Below are 22534 nucleotides of genomic sequence, written 5' to 3'. Positions count from 1 at the left end.
CGGAGGAGAATGACGAGGTGAGGTCAAGTCGGAGATGATTTAGAGGAGTCAGGTAACACCATGTCAAGGGAGCCCTGGGTGACTTAGCTAAAGGAGCCGAGTGGTTCGAGTTAGAGGAGTCTAGTGGACCAATCCCGAAGAGTCAGATGGACTAATCCTAAAGAGTCGAATAAACCGAGTCAAAAGAGTCGAATACACTAAGTCAAAAGAGTCGAATGGACCAATTCTAAGGAGTCGGATGGATAGAGTCGAAGGAGTCTGGTGGATCGATCTCGAGGAGTCGGATGGACCGAGTTAGAGGAGTCTGGTGGAACAATCCTGAGGAGTTGGATGGACTGAGTCGGAGGAGTCTGGTGGACCAAGTTGGAGGAGTCGGATGGACAGATTCCAAGGAGTTGGATGGACCAAATCAGAGGAGTCTGGTGGACCGATCTTGAGAAGTCAAATGGATCAATCATGAAAATCAGATGGACCGAGTTGAAGGAGTCTGGTGGACCAATCTCGAGAAGTCAAAGGAGTTTGGTGGACCGCTTTAACCTTCATGCTTGCTTGTCTTTTGACTAGTCAACTTGACTTCTGATCGGGCACTGTCACATATAGACTTCCCTATCCACCACATCAAACCCTAAGCCCTAAAGCTAGCCTTTGTCTAAATGAAACAAACATTTTTCGAGTGACGAGATTAGGAGAGTATCTGTGTCGAGTCTTCATTAAGCTAAGAAGATCGGTGCATTGGATGGAGTTAGAGTAGATTGAATGGGAGAGAATATATGGAGTGGCACGGATATAATTGGTTAAACTTACAATAGTAACTCTCAAGTGAAAATCTAAGTTGGGAAGCATTAGAATTCAACAAAGTTGGGAAGCATTAGAATTCAACAAGTAACGAAGAAGAAAAAAAAAAGGAAAGATCAAAAGGAAGAATAATGAATTATTTTGGACAGGTAAGTTTTCTGTGATTTATAACAGACGACAAATTTGATATGAAAGTGTAGCGTAGATTTGAGACGTTCAAAAAGAATGAGAAAATTTTGGTTAAAACAAAGTTAAAATTATTAGATATATTTTATAATTAACCTAAATATCTGAACATTGTTTTGGTGAAAGATAAAAAAAAAAAGCAAAAGCATAAAGCTCCCGCGGTACGGGTCACATAGAAGAATTTATTGTACACAGTCTTATCCTATTTTTTACAAAAGAGTATTTTCAGAATTCGAACCCGTGATCTTTTGATCATACAATAACAACTTTATCATTGCGCAAAAGTTCCCCTTCAAAATTCTTTTTCATGAAATAAATTATTCAATATATAAAATAAGGTATCAACAGTCGAGCCAAGCTGGGTTTAACTGCATTTAAACTTATTTATTTTCTTATCAAACTTGTTATTAAAAATCTTATCGAGCATTTTATTGAATTGGTGTTGTTGCCTTTATATATATATATATATATATATATATATATATATATATGAGTTTTGTTAAAATACGGACCTTGGCATGCGGATTCGTCCGCAACCACATAATTTGATTTTTTTTTAATATTTTGTTTAATTTTTAAATACAACTTCTTCTCTATTTTTTCTCTTCGTTCTCGTTGAAACAAATGTGCTCACCGCGCCTCCTCGCGCGCCCGCCACCCGCCTTGCCCACCGGCCATCTGCCCACCGCCGGCGGCCTCCGACCGCCTGGACCCACCCACACTATAGCCCAAGGGTTGAACCCGTCGGGGATCGCGGCCAGACTCCGAACGCTATCACGACTGGACGCGATCGTGCCAGATTCCGGCGAGATCACAGCCGGAATCCGGCGTGGCCGCAAACGCGACCGGAATCCGGCTGCGATCGTGCCGGAATCCGCCTGCGACCGCGTCGGAATCCGGCTGCGATCGCGCGCCAAATTCCGGTCGCGATCGTGTCCGAAATCTGGCGTGATCGCGGTCGGATTCCGGACGCGTCACGACCGAACGCGAGGCTGCCGGGCCAGCAGCGGGGGCGGTCGGTCGGCGACGGGGCGCGAGGCCAGCTGCGAGGCTGTCGGTCGGCGACGGGGCGCGAGGAGGCACGAGGGTGGAGCCGCGGTGAGCTTCGGTTGCAAGAACGAAGGAAAGAGAAAAAATTTCATTAAAAAGCGGTATTAAAAAAAATGACATGGAGCTTAGTCTGTAGCAATCCGTAAAATAAGGTCCGTAGCATAACAACATTGTATATATACATATATGTAATGAGTTTTATGGATATCAAACGTCAAATTCATTTACAAGTCTAATAAAAAGTATAATAACAATCACAATTGCTTTGCTTGTTCTTACACACCCTGGATCTTTGTCTCCACTTTTGAGTTGTAATTCTTTTGACAATTTACTCAATTACACCCAACCTTTTTTCAATATCCAAATTATACATCCTATTACGCTGACTAATTTTAAGAATAACCAATCTAAACCATGATCCATCAATCAAATATTTTTCAGATCAACCCGCTCATTAAAATAAATTCATGGTACACCCTACGTTTTTTAGTTTCCAACTCAAGCAACAATTTTCCAAATTTTCTCCACCATTTGCTTTCCTTCGACTATCATTTTGCGGTCAGGCCCTACCTTGATTTTTCTTTCACCTGGCTGCAATTTCACAGTTGAGTAATTTGTGGCCGACCTCGATTTTGCGGTAATACCTTTTGAAGGTCGACAATTGAATCCAACAACTAGTAAGTACTTTCTATTCAGTTTGATTTCTATGTCTTTTCTAGACAAAGTTATAGCATGCAAGGTCTATATATCCTCGCTATAACAATTCCTCCATAGTCGTCATTAAATTAAATGACCAGTAATAGCCAAAAGATTGAAGCTGCCATATGTGAAATAGCGGCTTAAATAATTCTAAGTCTCTCTTGAAGTTGCAGGTATCTCTTAATCCTCTCCTAAATACCTAGCTAGGTGTATGTGTTTCATAAAAGGACCAATGCATCTTTTGTTTTTTGATTTCTCTACTACTGTCCATTGCCCCTATTGAGTTAAGTATTGAAAAAGCCTTGTCGAAATAACTTTTGATAGCCCTTTTTTTTAGGAGAAATCATTCAAACAAATATTAATCTAATCAGCATGTAGCCTTTTTCATCACTTGATTTGGATATTCCATTCCCTAAACTATTAATAAAAGGAGGGCAATTGCTGTCACAAAAAAAGTCATACATTATCATACTCTTTTACATAACATAACATAAAAGAAGAGTCTTTAGATAAAGAAACACTTGAAAACAATCAGGTGATAGTCTGCAGCCAGAGTGGGCTTGCTTAACAATTGAAAGATTAAACATGATTGAAAAAGAAAATATGGAAAACAAAATAATTTTCCATTGCCTTTATCAATCACAAATAAATGAGTGTAAGTACACACAATCCCACAAATTAGGAACATTTGTGATGAAAAGAATATCGTTTCTACATCAAAATGCGCACCATAGCAAGACCAACTGCCGATATTGAAACAAGGGTACCAATGCAATACTTTATAACATCGTATTTGGCAGCCTCTAATTGTGCTCTCAGTGCATGAATTTCCTAATACACAATAACAATAACATTAAATCGTCATTACTGTCGAATAAAAGAGTTGGAAGAAAACTATATCAAAACACTTTGAATTATATGGTTTACCCGGTCAAGTTTGTTAGTCAAGTCACTATTTTCTGCAGCTTGCTTAGCTAGTTCATCACGCATACGCCTAATTAATTAGGAAAAAGAATTGTTAAAAAGGCAAATACACAAATATAATCTAGTACATTATGGACTAAATGTAATTATGTAAGGCTACAGATTAGTGTACAGTTTGTTTACACTACAAGGAAAATAAAACTGATTTAAAATATAACTCCAAAAAAGGGATGAGCATCATTAATTCAATGCCCGCGCAATGATACAACAATACTCAAGTTGGAACTCATCAAAACTCTGCACTAAGTTAAAAGGTTATTCATAGAAAATATACATTAATTTATAATCAACATATACTTGGTGCTAAAGTTAATTATTTCTAAAGTAAATCAACAAATTTTAAAATGATACCAACAACTTACTAGTCAAAGCTGGATACCGTCTTTCTTTAATAAATACAAAAGAAAGAAAACTTAGTTTATAAAAAAAAAAAGTAACACCAAAAAAAGAAATTTTATTACCCTCTTTCAAGATTTAAATCCAAACGTTGTCCAGCAGTGACTTTGTCAACTTCATATCTGCTCAAGATAATCCATAATTAAACTAAATCACAAGAGAACTCGAAATTTTGGTACAATTGCATTATGAATGTTAAAAACTTAAATGTAAATCACACACTTGAGCTCCCTGCGCAGGTTCTCAATATCCCCTCGAAGTTTTTCAGTCTCTCGTTGCAATAATGCAAAATGATGCTCCTGCAATCAAAAAGATAAACTTACAAGTGAACAATAAGACAATAGACTTTGAACCATCTGCTCAGAAAATGATAAATTGAAGGGTTCATTTATTGATTTATTTATTTTTTCAATAACTTTACCAATGCCATAAAAACATCAATAATAAAATAATTTGATTAAATGATACCATATTTACCAATTTACATTTGAATGAAAAAAAAAGATTTACTAATATTGTATAGAGCGCATGCAGGGTTTAGAATTGACCAAAAGACACACTATACTTTGGTAATTACCAAATGACACACTTATTTGTCTGCTATTCCGAAACTACCCCTCTTGCCAACCTCGCTTTTCGGACCCAAATTCTAATTTGAAAGTTATTTCTGTGGTTCGGATGCACATCACCTCATCATGTGTCTCATCCTCTCTCTTTGCTGTGTGACATTGATCTTTGTCCATACCTCTTCCTGCTCTTATAAATACAACCCCATTAGGAACCTCTTCCTACTTACCATACCTCTTTTGCAGTTTGGTAGGATTGCAATAGAGTAAGTAGAAAGCGGGACTATTGTCGTAAGACATTCAAGAGGCGACTTCGAAGGACAACTGCATTGAAAAACATCGGCATTGAAGGACAAATTTTAAGCTGACTGAATTTAGTAGAAGAAGACAAATAAAGATTTAGTGATGTACATATCATATTTACTACTGTTTATAAAATTATTCTGTAATGTAAAAAAAAAACAGTGTCCACAAATCATATTTATGTTGTCCATCGATGTGTGGCCTGTGGGAAGATTTATGGAATAACACTAGCAATGTAGTGTCCTCCATTACTTATCTAGGGTTCTCTAGAGGTGCTCCACTGTAATGCTAAATTTGAGCTAGACCGTGGTCCAAGTATCCAGGATACTAGGCCCACGGGACCTAATATGGGATCATATCAGGCCCTTTGTAGTCCTGATATCCTGATACCAGGCCCACGTTGTTCGTTGATCAAAATCAATGTTTGACATCATATCTACCTTCTCCTTGCTCAACCCTTCCAAGCGGTTGCGAGTTTGCAGAAATTCAAATAGCTTAGGTCTATTAGTGGATTTCGATCAAAATTCACTAATGGACCTAGACAAGTCGGATTGCAAGTCCAATGGATTTCCGAGACTATAAGGAGTTCAACGGTGTTCTCCATTGCTTATTTAGGACACTCCGGAGGTAGTCTAATGTTACGATAAATTTCAACTAGAACGTGGACTTGATATGGGATCATATCAACCCACATTGGGCCTGATACAAGACAATATTAGACCTTTTGTAGTCTTGATATCCTAATACCAAGCCCACATTGTTCGTTGATCAAAACCAAGGTTTGACACCATACCTATCTTCTCTTTACTCAACCCTTCCTAACAGTTGCGAGTTAAGGGCTGTAAATGAACCAAGCGTTCGTGAACAAGCTTGGTGTTCGGCTTGGTAAGAGCTTGTTTATGTTCGTTCAATATACATAGGATTAATTAAACAAACAAGCTTGAACAGCTTGTTAAGCTAAACAAATAAGCTTGAACACATATGTGTTCAGCTCGTTAATGTTCGTGAACAACGTTCGTGAACAATATTCGTGAACAACGTTCGTGAACAATGTTCACGAACCATATTTATTAATAAAACTCTTTTCAATATCCTAAATAAATAATTAAATAAAATAAAATAAATAAATAAATTTAAATTATCAATCTTAATAACCAATCAAACAATTAAAAGTTTCAAACAATCAAACAAGCTTGAGTTGAGAGCTTGATAACATCTAAACGAACCAAGCTCAAGCCAAGCTCAAACCAAGCTCAAGCCAAGCTCGAACCAAGCTCAAGCCAAGCTTGAATTGAGAGCTTGATAACATCTAAATGAACCAAGCTCAAGCCAAGCTTCAAACAAGCTCAAGCTCATAAAAAATAAACCAAGCCAAGCTTGAACACTCATTTCAAAAGCTTGGTTCATTTTAAACTCGGCTCGGCTCGGCTCGGTTAACTTATCAAACAAGCTTGAACACCCCAAAGCTCGGCTCGGCTCGGCTCGTTTACAGCCCTCGCCGAGTTTACAGAAATCCAAATAGCCTAAGTTCATTAGTAGATTTCGGTTAAAATCCATTGATAGATCTAGACAGGTCTGATTGCACCCATTTAAAGTTCGGCGGATTTAAAGGAGTCCAACGGTGTCCTCAATTATTTATTTAGGGCTCTCTGGAGGTGCTCCAATGTTACGATAAGTTTCAGCTAGAACATGTACCAGATATGGGATAATATCATGCCTAAGCTTGGTATGGGACCATATCAGACCCTTTGTAGTCCTAATATCCCAAAATCAGGCCCACGTTATTTGTTGATCAAAATCAAGGTGTGACACCATATTTACCATCTCCTCGCTCTTCCTAGCGGTTGCGAGTTTGTAGAAATCAAATAGCCTATGTCTATCAGTGGATTTCAGTCATCAATTATGAAAATCTAGTATAGGTACATCATATCTATCGTTGCTTGCTTTTTGAATTACAACATCACTGATTCTGACATTGTAGCTTTGCTAACTTTGTTTGTAATTTATTTTTCAAGGATGATCATATTGCCAAAGAAATTCTCTTTGATATATGGAATACACTTGATGCAAATTCAGCTATGTGATAGGGAGCTATTGTAGTAAAGTATCCAGAACTAATATTTCATCTTCTTCTGAGAATTCTGGTATGAGGAACACAAATAGACATACAAGGAATTTGACCTTCCATCTAAATAAAAAAGCAAATAACCTAAAAGATAAGGTTTTGAATCTTTATACAATACTTGTTGAATACTGTGAGCCTACTTAGAGTGAGGAGGAAGAGCATTATATTCAAAAGAAGTACAATGAAATACAGATGTACAAGAAATTTTTGTTGATGATATGTAGATTGAACAAAATGTATCCCCAAAAATAAGAGTTCCTAATAGCTGATGATCCATATATTCTGAATTCTCAATTACTACAAAGGTCAATTAGAGAGGCAACAAATGAGCATAAATTTTTTGGTAGATAGATTTTTCCGTCTCGATAAGAGTTCAAAAATACAATTGTAAAGTATGTCATGGTTAAATATATAAGATATAACTCAGTTGTCACCCGGATAAATAAAGTTAAAGCAGTTTGCTTCAATCAACCATGTCCATGGAAAATAGTTGGGCAGGGATACGGAGTTCACTGTTACGAAATATGTAAAAAAACATTAATGTCGCATCATTAGGGAAAGTGCAGATCATCAAACATGCTTTTTTTCAATTGTAACATCTTTTATTAAAGAGCAATTTGTTTTTAACAATCAGTATAAACCAAGTATTATTATATCAAATATAAAAGCTAAGTTTGATGTGAACATATCAAACATAGCCTGGGAGAAAGCGATGAAGGTCGTTAGAGATTATGATTAGGCATATAGAGATCTTCCACTATATCTGTGTGAGTTGAGTCAAGATCCTCAAACTTATGTGGCACTGTCCTCCCAGTTGCCTTGGAAACCCCTAAAGTTGAATGTGGATCTACATGAGATTGGTTTTGGATCATACAAAGAGATTCTTTGTTGTCGGTGTATAGTTAATGAACACAGTATCAAATAGATATCGTGACATTATACCAACAATTAGGAAAGTCTACCTTGATCGCTCATCACACTTTCTATTACTACCACATGTTTTACAACATGATAACATAGACTAGTGGCAGGTCAACTCTAGGCTTGTTTTGGGCAGCAACACGAGCAAACACAATACTCCAGTATGATCTCATAATACAGTCCATGCTTGAAAATCATTCAGATGCCCATAAGTGGCTTTATAACATTGCCCCAAAAAGATGGGTAATGCACACTATAGTGGGAGAAGGTACAAAATGCTAACCACTAATTGTGTAAAGAGTTTAAATGCTTTGTTCAAGTATACACGTGAACTTCCCATAAACAGGTTAATTGATAATACATGCTTAATAATTCTTTAACAGTAGGGAGGAATCTCAAAATGGTATGGTACTTTGACAGCTCATGCTACCAAAGAAAAGGATTTAAGGAGAGAAAAAACTAGACTATATAAAGTTCACCTCTACTCTTAGTCTAAAATGGAAGTAGAGGCACGGGGTGTTTCATACATTGTTGATTTGGAAAGAAAATATTGTAAATGTAAGGAGTTTCAAAATTTAGGATTGTCTTACTCACGTACTATTACCGTAACATAGATACATTCCCATATTATGAGCATTATTTTCATTTACAAAATTGGAATGCCACTTACATGGATCAAATTTACCCTTGTCGAAGCAAGAAATTTTGGAAATAACATTATAGTTCTATGTCTTTGTAGCCTTGTGCAACCCGATAGATGAAAGAAGACACAAATCGAGTCGAAACATAACGGAAAGGTAAAAATCAAATGCAACCGCCGCAAATGGGCAATAATCGAAGGTCTTATAGAATGTCACAGCCCCTGGTTCTTGACTTACTAGTATATGCATGCAGGAATATTATACTTGATTTATATATTTTGTAAACAGAAAGAGTGGATCTATATATTTTATATGTAGTACATCCATAGTGTTGTAAGAAAAACATTTGTGTAGAGTGTTGTTATTTTTATATATTTGTATATAGTATTGGTTGTTTAATACACGATGTTATCTATGATATGAGAAGTGAATATACTGAATGGTCAGAGGAATAACAACATGATTGCCAAAATAAAAATCAGAATGTCCAAATTGACATGGTGGTGCTGATTAGTGAAAAGCGGCAATGTAAATCAATCCCAACAAGCTAGAAAAAGATTATCTTGTTTCAAACTTTGTGCCAAATGACACCATATTGCTCTAAACTAATACTCCATACCATATCTACGTTCTGCAGACTAAACCCTTCATAACAATTGCGTTTTTTCAAAAATCCAAATAGACTAGGTCGAACCATAGATTTCAACTCTACAAGTGTGCTTGAAAATTTCAAATAGGCTTGTTCTAAGTTATGACTTTAAAAATTGAGTGTTGGTGTTCTTGTACATGTAAACTATGTGTTGTTCTTTGAAATCCATCAGCTGCACTGTTTGTGTCAATAGGCACGACACAAGAACTTCATCGATAGTGGTTAGAACCAAGGTTTGACGCTAATCTACCATCTCCTTGCTCAACTTTTCTTAGTGATTTCAAGTTTGTGAAAATCTAAGTAGCCTAGGTCCATTAGTGGATTTTAGTCAAAATCCATTGATGGACTTAGACATGTCCGATTGCACCCAATTCAAGTCCTGCGGGTTTCTGGTATTACAATAATTACAACAGTGCCCAACATTACTTATTTAGGCATCTCCGAAGGTGCTCTAATATTACGATAAGTTTCCACAAGAATATGGGCTGATACCAAGCCTCATTGATCAAAACTAAGATTTGCCACCATATCTACTTTCTCCTCGCTCAACCTTTCATTGCTTATTTAGGGCTTTCCAAAAGTGTTCTAATGTTACAATAAGTTTTAGCTAGAATCTGAGCTTGATATTAAGCCTAAGGTGACACCATATTTATGTTCTTTTCACTCAACCATTCCTAGTGATTGCAAGTTTGCAAAAATCCAACAGTACCCTCTATTGCTTATTTAGGGCTCTCCGGAGGTGCTCCAGTCTTATGCAACATTTCAACTAGAAATTGGTTGTAGGCCCACTAATTAACCAGGCCTACGATGTCACAGTGCAAATGGTGCTGGTTAATTAGTGGGCCTGGTAAGCTGAAATGTTGCATAAGTTTAGAGCACCTCCGGAGAGCCTTAAAGCGGAGAGGCTTACATATGCAATAGAGAGCACCGTTGAATTTATGCAAACTTGCAATCACTATGAAGGGTTGAGCAAATATAGTGTCATCTTGGGCCTGATATGATATAATATCAGACTCACATTCTAGATAAAACTTATCGTAACATTGGAAAACCTTTGGAGATCCCTAAATAAGCAATGAAGGGTTGAACGAGGAGAAGATAGATATAGTGGCAAACCTTGATTTTGATTAAAGAACAATGTGGGCCTGGTATCGGGATATCAGGACTACAAAGGGCTTGATATGATCCCATGTTAGGCCCAAGCCTGATATTATCCATATTAAGCCCACATTCTAGCTGAAACTTATCGTAACATTGGAGCATTTCCGGAGAGCCCTAAATAAGCAATAGAGGACACCGTTGGAGTCCTTACCATACCAAGTAATCCAGACATATCTAGGTCCATCAGTGAATTTTGACCAAAATCCATTAATGGACCTAAGATATTTGGATTTCTACAAACTTGCAATCACTAGGAAAGATTGAGCGAGGAGAAGATAGATATGATGCTAAACTTTGGTTCTAACTACTGTCAATGAAGTTCTTATGCCGTGCTAGTTGGCACGAAGTGCAGCTAATGGATTTCAATGACCAGCACACCTTGTACAATTTAAATTTACAAGCACAACAATATTTAATTTTTAAAATCATAACTTAGAACAAGCCTATTTGAAATTTCCATGCAGTAGAGTTGAAACCTACAGTTGGACTTATCTTATTTGGATTTCTGAAAAATCATAACCGCTAGGAAGGGTTGTACATTGACGCTGGGATTGGTTTACATTGACGCTTTTCTCTAATAAGCACCACCGTACCAATTTGGTCATTATGATTTCTATTTGGTTGGGTAATTATATTGTTATTCATGTGACCATTCAGTATACATGTCTCGTATCATAAATAACACCGTGTATTAAACAGCCAATACTATATACAAAGATATAAAAATAGCAACACTCTACACAACTATTTTTCTGATAACACAATGTTTGTACTACATACAAAATATATAAATCAAGTATAATATTCCTGCATACATATACCAATAAGTCAAGAACTAGGAGTCGACGATATTCTACAAGACTTTTGATTATGACCTAATTGTTTGCAGCGATAGCATTTGATTTTTATCTTCCCATTATGTTTTAACTCGATCTGTCTTTTTTTTCCTACCGGGCTATACAAGGCTATGGGAACATAGAGCTATAATATTGTTTACACCACTAGGCTAAAATTCGTTGCTTCGATAAGGATAAATATGATCCATGCAAGTGATATTCCAATTTTATGAATGAAAATAATGCTCACAATATAGAAGTATATCCATGTTTCGGTGAATGATGACGACAATAGCATGTGAGCAAGGCAACCCTGAATTTTGAAACTCCACACATTTATAATATTTTCTTTCTAAATCAACAATGTATGAAGCACTCCGTGTCATTACTTCCATTTTAGACTGAGTAGTAGTGGACTTTATATGGTTTAGCTTTTTCTCTCCTGAATCCATTTCTTTGGTAGCATGAGGTGTCAAAGCACCATACCATTTTGAGACTTCCTCTCTATGATTAAAAAATCATTAAGCATGTGTTATCAATTAACCTATTTATGGGAAGTTCACGTGTTTGCTTGAACAAAATATTTAAACTCTCTACACAATTAATGGTTAGCATTGTGTACCTTCTCCTACTAAAATATGCATTAGCCCATCTTTTAGAGTCAATGTTCTGAAACCACTTATGGACATCTGAGTGTTTTTCAAGCATGGATCATACTATGGTATTGTGTTTATTTGTGCTGCTGCTCAAAATAAGCTTAAAGCTAACCTACCATCTGTATCTATTACCATACTGCAAGACATGCGGTAGCAACATAAAGCATGATGGGCGATCGAGTACACTCTTAATTGTCGATATAATACTGTGATGTATATCTGATACTATGCTCATTGGCTGCGCATTAATAGCAATGAATCTTTTCGTATGATCCCAAAATCACTCTTATGCAGACCCATATTTAATTTAAGCGATTCCAAAGGCAACTGGGAGAACATATGTAGGGATCTAGTGCGCTAAACACACGAAAAGTGCAGCGGAAAAACAACTAGATCCTCTCCAGAAGATCCATGCGAAGGAGTAAAATACATATACTAAGTTTGATGAAATTTATACCTTTGTTGCGTGCCCTTCATTATCCCGGCAGCAATTTTTCTTTGGATGCAAATCTCAGCGTGATCAAGTGGTTGCGCCTCTATGGTATCTATATGAACACATCCTTCGTTCGTCACACGAACTAAGCCTTCGGAGAAGAACCAACTTTGTGGTGCTAGCCACACAAGGTGATTCGGCCAAGAAGGAAGAAGAGGAAGAAGAAGGGAAGATCAAGAGTCACACTTTTCATCTCTAATAAAAAATCTAATTAAAAACCTATTTATATTCATCCAATGAATACCAAGGGTTTTTGTCTCTTTGTATTTCTATTATTGAGTTGGATTATTATATTGGATTAACCATTAATCCAATAACCCAATGAGTCTAATCCATTAATCTAATAATCCAATGAGTCTAACCCATTAATAAAATGTGTCTAATTTGGATTAAACTCAATCCAATGAGTGCTCAATCCAATGAGTGGATTCATTTGAGTCTAACTTAATGAGTAACCTAAAAAGCTTAATCATCTCATAATTGGCTCTTATTGAAGGGGAGCCTTGGCGCAACGGTAAAGTTGTTGTCATGTGACCAAAAGGTCATGGTTCGAATCCTGAAAACAGCCTCTTGCAAAAAGCAGGGTAAGACTGCATACAATGGATCCTCCCCCGGGACCCCGCATGGCGGGAACTTCGTGCACCGGGCTGCCCTTTTATCTCATAATTGGCTCTTAAGGCTAATACCAACAATCTCCCACTAGCACTAGTGTCAATCACCACAAAGATGACACCAACAATTTGGATTAACCCATTAATTTTAAGATCCTCAGTATTTTAGTCAAACTAAAATACCCATTTCCAAACCAACATGTTCTTTGTGTGTGACCCAATAGACTCTCGTAACGTTGACAATGTATCTAAAACCATTTTAGATATATAAATAATGAGTGACATCTAGCAATGCATCATTACTACGAGTGACGAGAAAGTCGAGATCCGACCTAACGACTATTATCTTGTATGACTCGGTCCTTTATCTTTGATATCTAGATTGATCATGAGACATAGGCTGTGTCATCGTCTTATCAATCTTTGAGTTTCTTGATCTATAAGTAGACACATTCAGATAAATAAGCTCAATATCTCATATTGACTTATTTGAGCATGGTCATGCATTCTTGTGTCCTACTAATCAAGGGGCATATTGCTTCCATCATATGGAAGGGATAGATCCCATCTACATCACTCACATCCCTTCGCATAACTCATTGCAAATCTAGTGATCGACTTTATAGTCCACCCTGTTATAGGTGACGTTTGACGATACCAAAGTACACAACTCTTTATGTAGGAAACTGTAGTGACTTCAGGTCTAAGGACTATTCATACCAATAGTCACATGAGAATGCTTATGACACTCATATAACGATCCATAAAATATTTTCATGACGAGTCATTCAGTATATATTCTTTAATATATATACTCATGTACTAACCTGATTTCTCATATCCATGACTTGTGAGATTAAGTCATCCATTGACCTACATGTTAGTCTCAGCGCATTAATATTAATATTATCCTTATATATTAATGCTTGACTAGGAATAGTTAAGAGTAGTATTCTATGTATATCTACAATATCTCACTATTAATTCAATCAATTGATATGCTGTAGACTAGAACGTACTACCTTAGGACATTTTATACTTCTTCATTCAACACTGAACTGAAATAAATATAATAACAACTTTGTTTTTTATTAATAAAATAAAATATGATACAATATGTCCTAAGTCAATCAACTCTTCATTGACTCTTAGAGCTTACACTAACAATCTCTTTATGTCACTAGTGTCAATCACTGAAATATCTAATATCCATTGACCTAGTATAACTATCATGCTAGTCTCACATCTTAATCTCAGATTAAGTCAATATTAGCAATGTATTGACCGATGCTCATATTGACCGATACTGACTAGTCTCACATTAAGTCTCACATGCTAATATCCATTGACCTACATGACTGATGCTATCCAGTGACCTTCACCTGGATATGACAGGTACCTGCTAGTCATGCTTAACGCATACGAGACATATGGGCGAGTACAAAGCATGACATACATGATAGACTCTATAGCAGATACATAAGGAATCTGATCCATGAGGTCTATTTCTTCCTTAGAAGAGGGGTATTGAATTTTGGAAACTCGCACCATGTGACATTGGTAGGAATCCCTTCTTGGAATGCTGCATGGAAAAACCGTTAAGTACCTTGTCAATATATGTACTCTGACTTAGTCCAAGCAATCGCTTAGATCTATCTCTATAAATCTTGATGCCTAAAATGTAGGCTGTTTCGCCTAAGTCCTTCATTGAGAAATAATTCCCAAGCCAAGTTTTTACTAACTGAAGAGTAGGGATATCATTTTCAATGAGAAATATCTCATCTACATGCAATATGAAAAAGATGACGGTGCTCCCACTAACCCTCTTGTAGCTACAAGGTTCATCTTAATTCTTGATGAAACCAAACATTCTGATTGCATCATCGAATCGAAGATTCCAGCTTCTAGAAGCTTGCTTTAATCCATAAATGAATTATTGCAACTTACATACCTTTCCAGCCTGCTCTGGATCTATAAAACCCTCAGGTTGTGTTATATACACATCCTCGAGTAGATTCCCATTAAGAAATATGGTTTTGACATTCATTTGTCCTATCTTATAATCATAGTAAGCTGCAATAGCAAGCATGATTCGAATGGACATTAGCATCGCAACTGGTGAAAAAGTTTCATCATAGTCTATACTATGAATCTGCTTGAATCTTTTAGCCACCAATCTACCTTTATAAGTATGCATATGACTATCCATGTCAGTCTTCACCTTGAAGACCCACTTACACCCTTTCAGGTGGATCAACCAAAGTCCATACTTGGTTAGTGTACATGGATTCCATTTTAGATCTCATGACTTCTAGCCATTTCTCAGAATTTGGGCCCTGTACAGCTTCCTGATAAGATGTAGGCTCGTTGAGACCAACAAACACTACATCACCATGGTCAGACAAGAAAAAAAATATCTCTCAGGTTGACGATGTGTCCTATCAGATTTGCGTAGAGATTGTACTACTTGAACAGGTTGTTGCTCCATAACTTTTTGCAGTGTAACAAAATCATGATCCACAATATCTTGTGGTGCCTGTTTAATTTCCATCAAGGCTTCAATGCTAGATTGTGTATCTAAATTTCTTCACGATCGACTTTACTTCCACTAGATTTTCTAGAAATAAACTCCCTTTCTAAAAAACACCATTTCTGGCAACAAATACTTTATCTGGGATTATAAAAGTAATATCCCTTTGTTTCCTTAGGATATCCTATAAAATAACACTTGTCCAATTTGGGGCATAATTTATCATAGACTTGTCGTCAAACGTAAGTCTCACAACCCCAAATCTTCATGAAAGATATTTTGGAACTCTTCCCGGTCCATATCGTATATAGTGTCTTTATGACGACCTTAGATGGAATGCGGTTAAGTGTGAAAGCAGCAATCTCTAGAGCATGTCCCTAGAAAGAAGTAGGAAGATCGATTTGACTCATCATCGATCGTACCATATCTAATAACGTATGATTTCTCCTTTCTGATACACCATTCCATTGTGGTGTTCCAGGTGGAGAGATGATCTCACACCCAACGAGATGTTCATGAAACTCTTGGCTAAGGTATTCCCCACCTTGATTTGATCAAAGCATCTTAATACGCTTACCAAGTTAGTTTTGTACTTCATTTTTGAATTTTTTGAACTTTTCAAAAGATTCTGACTTATGTCTCATTAGATACACATAACCGTATCTATTAAAATCATCAGTAAATGTAATGAAGTAATGATAGCCTCTTTTAGCTGCTATTCTGAAAGGGCCGCATACATCAGTATGTACAAGTCCTTATAAGTCATTAGCTCTTTCACCGTGTCCACTAAATGGAGTCTTTGTTATCTTGCCTTGAAGATAAGATTCACATACCTTATATGATTCAAAATCAAATGAGTCCAAAAGTTCATCCTTATGAAGTTGGGATATGTGACTCTTATTTATGTGACGTGACAATGCCAGAGATATGTTTGGTTCAAATTATTAAACTCGAACCGTTAGTATTTATGTTATAGATTGGGTTGTCAAAGTCTAAAACATGGAGTCCATTCACAAGATGTGCACTACAATAAAACATTTCATTGAAATAAACAGAACAACATTTGTCCTTTATTACAATGAAAAACCTTTCTTGTTCAAGCAAGAAACAAAAATAATATTCTTAGTTAAGGCAGACACATAACAACACTCTTTAAGTTCTAAAATAAACCCAGTGGGCAAAGATAAGGAATATGTTCCTACAACTACAGCAACAACTCTTGTGCCATTACATACTTATAGGTCCACTGCACCCTTTGTTAATGATCTACTATTTCTCAACCTCTACACATTAGTACGAATATGAGATGCACACTCGATATCTAATACCCATGAAGAAGAAATAGATAGATTAACTTCTATAACATGTATACCTGAGGCAGAAGCCTCACTTTTCTTCCTTTTCAGCTTCTAGGTGCAACTTACAATTCCTCTTCCGGTGTTCGGTCTCACCATAGTAGAAGCAAGTTCCTTCCTTAATAACTCCACCTTTGGATTTCAATGCATGAGTCTTGCTCTTGCCTTTGGCTTGTGTCCTATCCTTATTTTTAGACTTCTATTTGCCTTTGTCCTTTTGCACAATTAAAATAGTACTTGGTTTTGCCTTCTCAAGGTTGAGTTCAGCAGTTCTCAACATGCTCAACATCTCAGACAATTGTTTGTCAATTTCATTCATGTTATAATTTATGACAAATTGACTATAGCTCTCGGGCAACGACTATAGAATTAAGTCAATGGCCAATTCTTTGCCTAGTGGAAATCCCAACCTTTGTAGATTCTCCACATACCCGATCATTTTGAGCACATAAGGCCCTACGGGACTTCTTGCATTCTGCATTGAAATAGAGCCTTGAAGATCTCAAATCTCTCATGCCTTGCTTGTCCTTGATATAGTTGTCTAAGATATTCAACTATATCATAAGCATCCATGTTCTCATGTTGCTTCTGATGCTGGCGAACATAAGGCATGATACATCTAATGCATTATCATGATGCTTCTTATAAGCATCCCTATCAGCACTATTTTCAAGTTTCGGTACCAATCTAGGAAGTTAGCTTCATTGAGCTTGTCCTTATCAAGGACAGATCTAGTGAGAGTGTATTCGACGTACTAGACGACATAGTAATCTACAACAATAAAATGTAGAAATAAGTATCATATTTAGATCATTTAATTAGACCTTTAATTAAATAATTCTCTCACTGAATTCTAAAGCTTGGTAGTAGCAAGTCACTACTAGCTCTAAACCCAAAAGTAAAGACATTCAAATGAGACAAGATCCACTTTATACCTCATCTTTAGCGTAGACGATGGGCGCATGGTCTCTTTGGCGTAATGGTATTCTCAGGAACTGACGACCTGGGGTTTACCCCGCCATATGCCTATGACCTGTGTACCTGTATGAACCTCCCTCCATATCCGTGGGGCCAGCACTAGGGGGCCGCTAAGGTAGCGGATCTACCTTGAGTTAGCTTTGGCTAATCGCCCAAGACTTGTATAAATTAGGTAGACAACGTATACCAATTGAACAAGATCCATATTATACCTCATCTTGAATTAGCTTTGGCTAATCGTCCAAGACTTAGTAGAACTTAGGTAGACAATGTTTACCAATTACATCCTATGTAACTTTTGTATCTTTAGGTGAACAAGACTATTTGTTCGGTTGCCCATCTTATGAAGTCCATAGTATAACTCATCTTGAGTTAACTTTGGCTAATCGCCCAAGACTAGTATAATTGAAATTACATCGTATGGATTATGCCTCTAAGTTCTCAATCTAATTGAAGTAACTTAGTTAAGTCACACCCAAAGTTCAATAGTCGAACATCACAATTGTCCTGTCACACTCTACCAAGATAAACACTTTGCTTTGGCAAAAAATGATCGAGATAGTAGTGAGTAGCGAACTTTGGTAAGCATATGAAAATGACCTAATTACGATAGCTACACATGCATCATATACATTTATGGCATATGATAGCATACATCAACATATACCCTAATTAAATGTGACACGGTTATGACCCCATAAACTACGATCTTCTCAAGCCAATGAGAAGATCGAAAGGTCAACCTAGGTCCAGCGTTGCCGGAGAGTTAACGCAACGACGAAGAAACAATAAAATAAATTAATAGAAACAAAAAATAAAAACTTACCGGAAGCACGCCGCGATGAGAGAAGACGAAGAATCTGTGATGAAAGAAGACGAAGCACCTCGACAAATCCGATTTAGTATTAAAAAACCTAAAATACCTAGGCCCGCCGAGCCCGTCGAAGCCTGCGATGGCCGCCGAAGCCCATTGAGGACCGCCTAGGCGGCCCAGCCGCCCAAGTCTTCCACCTGGCTGGTTTCTGGCGCGGCCTGCCGCCACACAACGCCTAGGCGGCCGCCTAGGGCGATATTTTGAACACTGGGTTTGTGTGAGCTCAACTCTAGAAGGCCGGAGGATCACCTAAGCGACTGGAGAAGACGCCGGACTGTCAGCACATGGCTGACTGATCCGGGCGCCCAGACCAGTTAGCCCAAGTGCCTGGATTGTCCATACCAGTTGGTCAGGGAGCCTGAACTAGATGGTACGGGCGCCCTGACCACCAAGGTGCCTAACAGGTGCCTCGTCACAGTGTCATTGCTGTGGATCACCTTCGGGTCCACGTCAGCAACGGTTTGCGCGCCCAGACATGGTCCAGGCACTCAAACATCGAAAAATTTGATCTCCAAGCTATTGCGAAGCCGTTGCGTGGAGATAAAGTTTGCCTCGTTGGATGCCTGGAGAGGGTCCAGGTGCCCGAAAATACCACGTCAGCAAACGGCTAGTTTCGACAAACGGGTTATAAATAGAGTTCTAGCCTTCTTCATTTCACAACAACACTTGTACTTTGAATTATTCTTTTCTGTTTTTATTGTTCTGTGCTTTCAACGTTTATAAGAGGCTTCTCTACCTATGGCAAAAGGAGATTTTTAGTACACTTTATTTGTTTTGGATTAACAACCTCTCCAGTTGTAACCTAAAATCAAATAGCCTCTTTTCATTTCTATGCAATTTATTTCTATTTTTCTAACCGGTGTTTATTAGTTAAAGTCGAAAGTTGTGAGAAGGATGTATTTGTAATTTTAGACAATTCACCCCCTCTTGTCGGCTGCACCGGGACCAACAACTATTGCTAATAGTGCGCTTAATATTGATTAGGAAATTAAATTTTTGAGAAATCAAACACTTATACTCAAGTGCCCCACTATCCTATACCTTGAATCAATGCAATCCCAGATTTATTGTGACAATCAATCAAGAATATTTCCTTTATAGAAAGCTAGTACCTTTATTAGGTAACATTATTTATGTCAAATAAGAGGTATCATTTTTTTACTTTTATATAATACAATGTATTAAATGAGTTTATTCATGGTTTAAAATCCCAAACTGTATCGAAGTTTAGGTTTATGACCGAATGATATAGTTCGTTGTATCGTGCCAATATGGTTTCGATATTTTTTAAATATAAATATATTAATTAAAAATAAAAAAATAAATCTACATATTAAAAATTTAAAAAAAATAAAAAAAATTATTTTTTTTAAAAGGAAAATATGAGATTATTGCGTCTATATATAGTAAATAAATAATATATGAAATTAATGGGATAATTTTATTAGACTTTGATAAAGCCGATTTAGATTATCATATATATATATATATATATACATATATATATGAGTTGATTGAAATTGTTAGCCTAAGTTCCAATTTATTTTTTTTTCTTCTTTTTTTGTCAACATGCGAGTGTCCTTACTGCGACCCACAAGCTTATAGGCCCGTTGCGACCAACAAAGTCCCTTTCGTGACCCGTATTGGTCATGGTGGCCTTCACACCCTAGCGAAGGGCTTACGCGGGGTGCGACACCCTCTGTGTTCCCCGGGGAGGGTCGCCACGAAGTCGTGGCATCCTCTACCACCTCGTAGCACCCTTGCGATCGTGGTACCAGTATGTACTGATACTGACCAATGCCCAAACAATGAATACTGCCTGTTTCAAGCTACACGGCTTGGTTTTTCAACCCATGAGTTTATTAGAAAAAAATAAATCAACTAGTTGAATAATTAACTCAGAAAATAATGAGATGTATAATTTATACATTCTACCAATTTCCTATTCTCTAGCAATATTTATGACCCATATACTAGATTCCTTGCTTGTTGAACTAGTTGATCTGATTCAGTTTTAAAAACATAGATTTCATATAGTATTTAGTTCCTATTGAGTAGATGAAATGAACTTTGTGATTTGCTAGATTTAAGCAAATTATTACAAACATTGGTTAGTTAATCATAAGAACACATACTCTTAAATTCTTTCTTGTGTCCAATGGTCTTACACTCCCATCCAACTAAACTTACATTCATGGAGAGGGAGTAAACTGAGGGAAAAAAACATTTTCTTTGTCAATCAAACACAATGGGCTGCTAAGTTGGCCTCAGATAATATTGTCTACCTCAACTATTAAACATGCAAGTTTCAATTTTGATCGTTTAACTAAAAACACATAACTACAATGACATATAGTTGCAGTACCAGACTAAAATCTTTTTTATCAACAAAAAGGAAACTAATTTATGCCAACACGCTAACTTGTGATCTACCCTACCCATGCCAACCAACAAAATTACATATGAAAACACTGAATGTACCTCTAATCATTATCAGTCAATAGTACTAGCCCAAATTTACTTAATAACCAGTTATGCTCCATGAATCAACTAATATTAATGTAATAATAGTAACTAGTATGGTTTCAACAATTCGTTGGGAGCAAACATATCTAAATATATTACCTGTGTGCTCTTCATTTCAGACTTGAATTTTGATAAATTAGATTCTTGAACCATCTCAATCTATATATATACCAAATAAATTATCAGTTTTTACAAACAAAGTCATAATAAACCGTAAAAAATCTAAATAATAGGTCACAAACCTTATCCATCTCAGACTTTGACATAAAAGACTGTGCCACATTTTCTAAACTATCATTCAAAACTTCTGTAATAGTTGAAGTGATAGCTTCTGCTTGTTTAGTTGGCAACCCTTGTGCCTCCAATCTTCTAACCTGCAAAACAAAAGAAACAAAAAAAAAAAATCAAACATTTACCGCGCAAACAGACTAAGAATCACTAAATAAATATAAAATCATACCAAAGCCAGAGTGTCTACAAGGTAAGCCCGATTTCCATTAGTTTTAACGAGCTGTGAAGAAAAATGCCGCAATAAAAGAGTATGATCGGGGAAATGTAAATCCACGGATGCTTGCATAGGCCTCATCAAAGACCAACAACGGAATCCTAAATCAGTGCTTCCTCTCCTAAGTGACGCGGGTAACATAGGGTTAGACGGAATAATTTAACGTTAAAAAAAAGTAGGGATTCCCCTAATCCCTCCTTGGCCGGTGGCGCAGACAAATCTAATCCGGGGAAGTCACAGGGCGTGCTTTGCTAGCCTCGATGGGGAGATCCGGTGGCGGCGACGATATTGAGGGATGGAATCGTGCTCTCTGCTCAGGGCGAGGTTGCGCGTCGCAAATGGAAGGCGATGGTCGGATTCGCGCAAGGTAGAAAAAATGGAACTGTGATTTCAATTCAAACCATCCTAATAAAAGGACTCGGCTGAACCGTCGGTTCGGGATGTAAAAGTTCATTTACATATCCGCACGCTGCACCTACCTACGCGCGACCTCCACCATCCAATCAAATAAGGCAATCTTTGAAATACAATATGGGTAATAACGTGGGGTGATTTTGGTGAATACCAGTAAATGTTAATTTTATTTTAGATGTTGAAGTCTGACTTTTGCTTTTCACAATTAGAGGAGAAGATAGCTTTCGAACTTCCCCCACTTCTCCTTCTTGCACGAGTTACTCAAAGATTTGGATCTACC

General features: G+C 37.1%; 1 protein-coding gene across 1 annotated transcript; it reads right to left on the bottom strand.

Annotated features, from left to right (window-relative positions):
• Positions 1–3221: 3221 nt before the first annotated feature.
• LOC122038390 (protein FMP32, mitochondrial-like) lies at positions 3222–22231 on the bottom strand. The gene is made up of 7 exons (XM_042598119.1): positions 21796–22231; positions 21578–21709; positions 21435–21494; positions 4333–4409; positions 4176–4232; positions 3658–3724; positions 3222–3561 (listed from the first exon to the last, which is right to left on the bottom strand). Exons 1-7 carry the CDS (start codon positions 21979–21981, stop codon positions 3442–3444), a joined length of 699 nt encoding a protein of 232 aa, XP_042454053.1. The 5' UTR covers positions 21982–22231; the 3' UTR covers positions 3222–3441.
• Positions 22232–22534: the final 303 nt, after the last annotated feature.

The sequence above is a fragment of the Zingiber officinale genome, chromosome 1A (genome assembly GCF_018446385.1).
Source record: "Zingiber officinale cultivar Zhangliang chromosome 1A, Zo_v1.1, whole genome shotgun sequence".
Taxonomy (NCBI): domain Eukaryota; kingdom Viridiplantae; phylum Streptophyta; class Magnoliopsida; order Zingiberales; family Zingiberaceae; genus Zingiber; species Zingiber officinale.
Note: the sequence above shows the minus strand (reverse complement) of the source record. Positions and strands in the feature narration are given on the sequence as shown.

What these genes read in the sequence shown, in the direction of transcription:
- LOC122038390 (XM_042598119.1), bottom strand. Translation starts at nt 21,981, where the DNA reads ATGTTACCCGCGTCACTTAGGAGAGGAAGCACTGATTTAGGATTCCGT. An exon ending in AACCTGCGCAGGGAGCTCAA is followed by an intron (nt 4,233 to 4,332) that starts GTGTGTGATTTA and finishes TATCTTGAGCAG; the next exon opens with ATATGAAGTTGACAAAGTCA. An exon ending in TGACTAACAAACTTGACCGG is followed by an intron (nt 3,562 to 3,657) that starts GTAAACCATATA and finishes ATTGTGTATTAG; the next exon opens with GAAATTCATGCACTGAGAGC.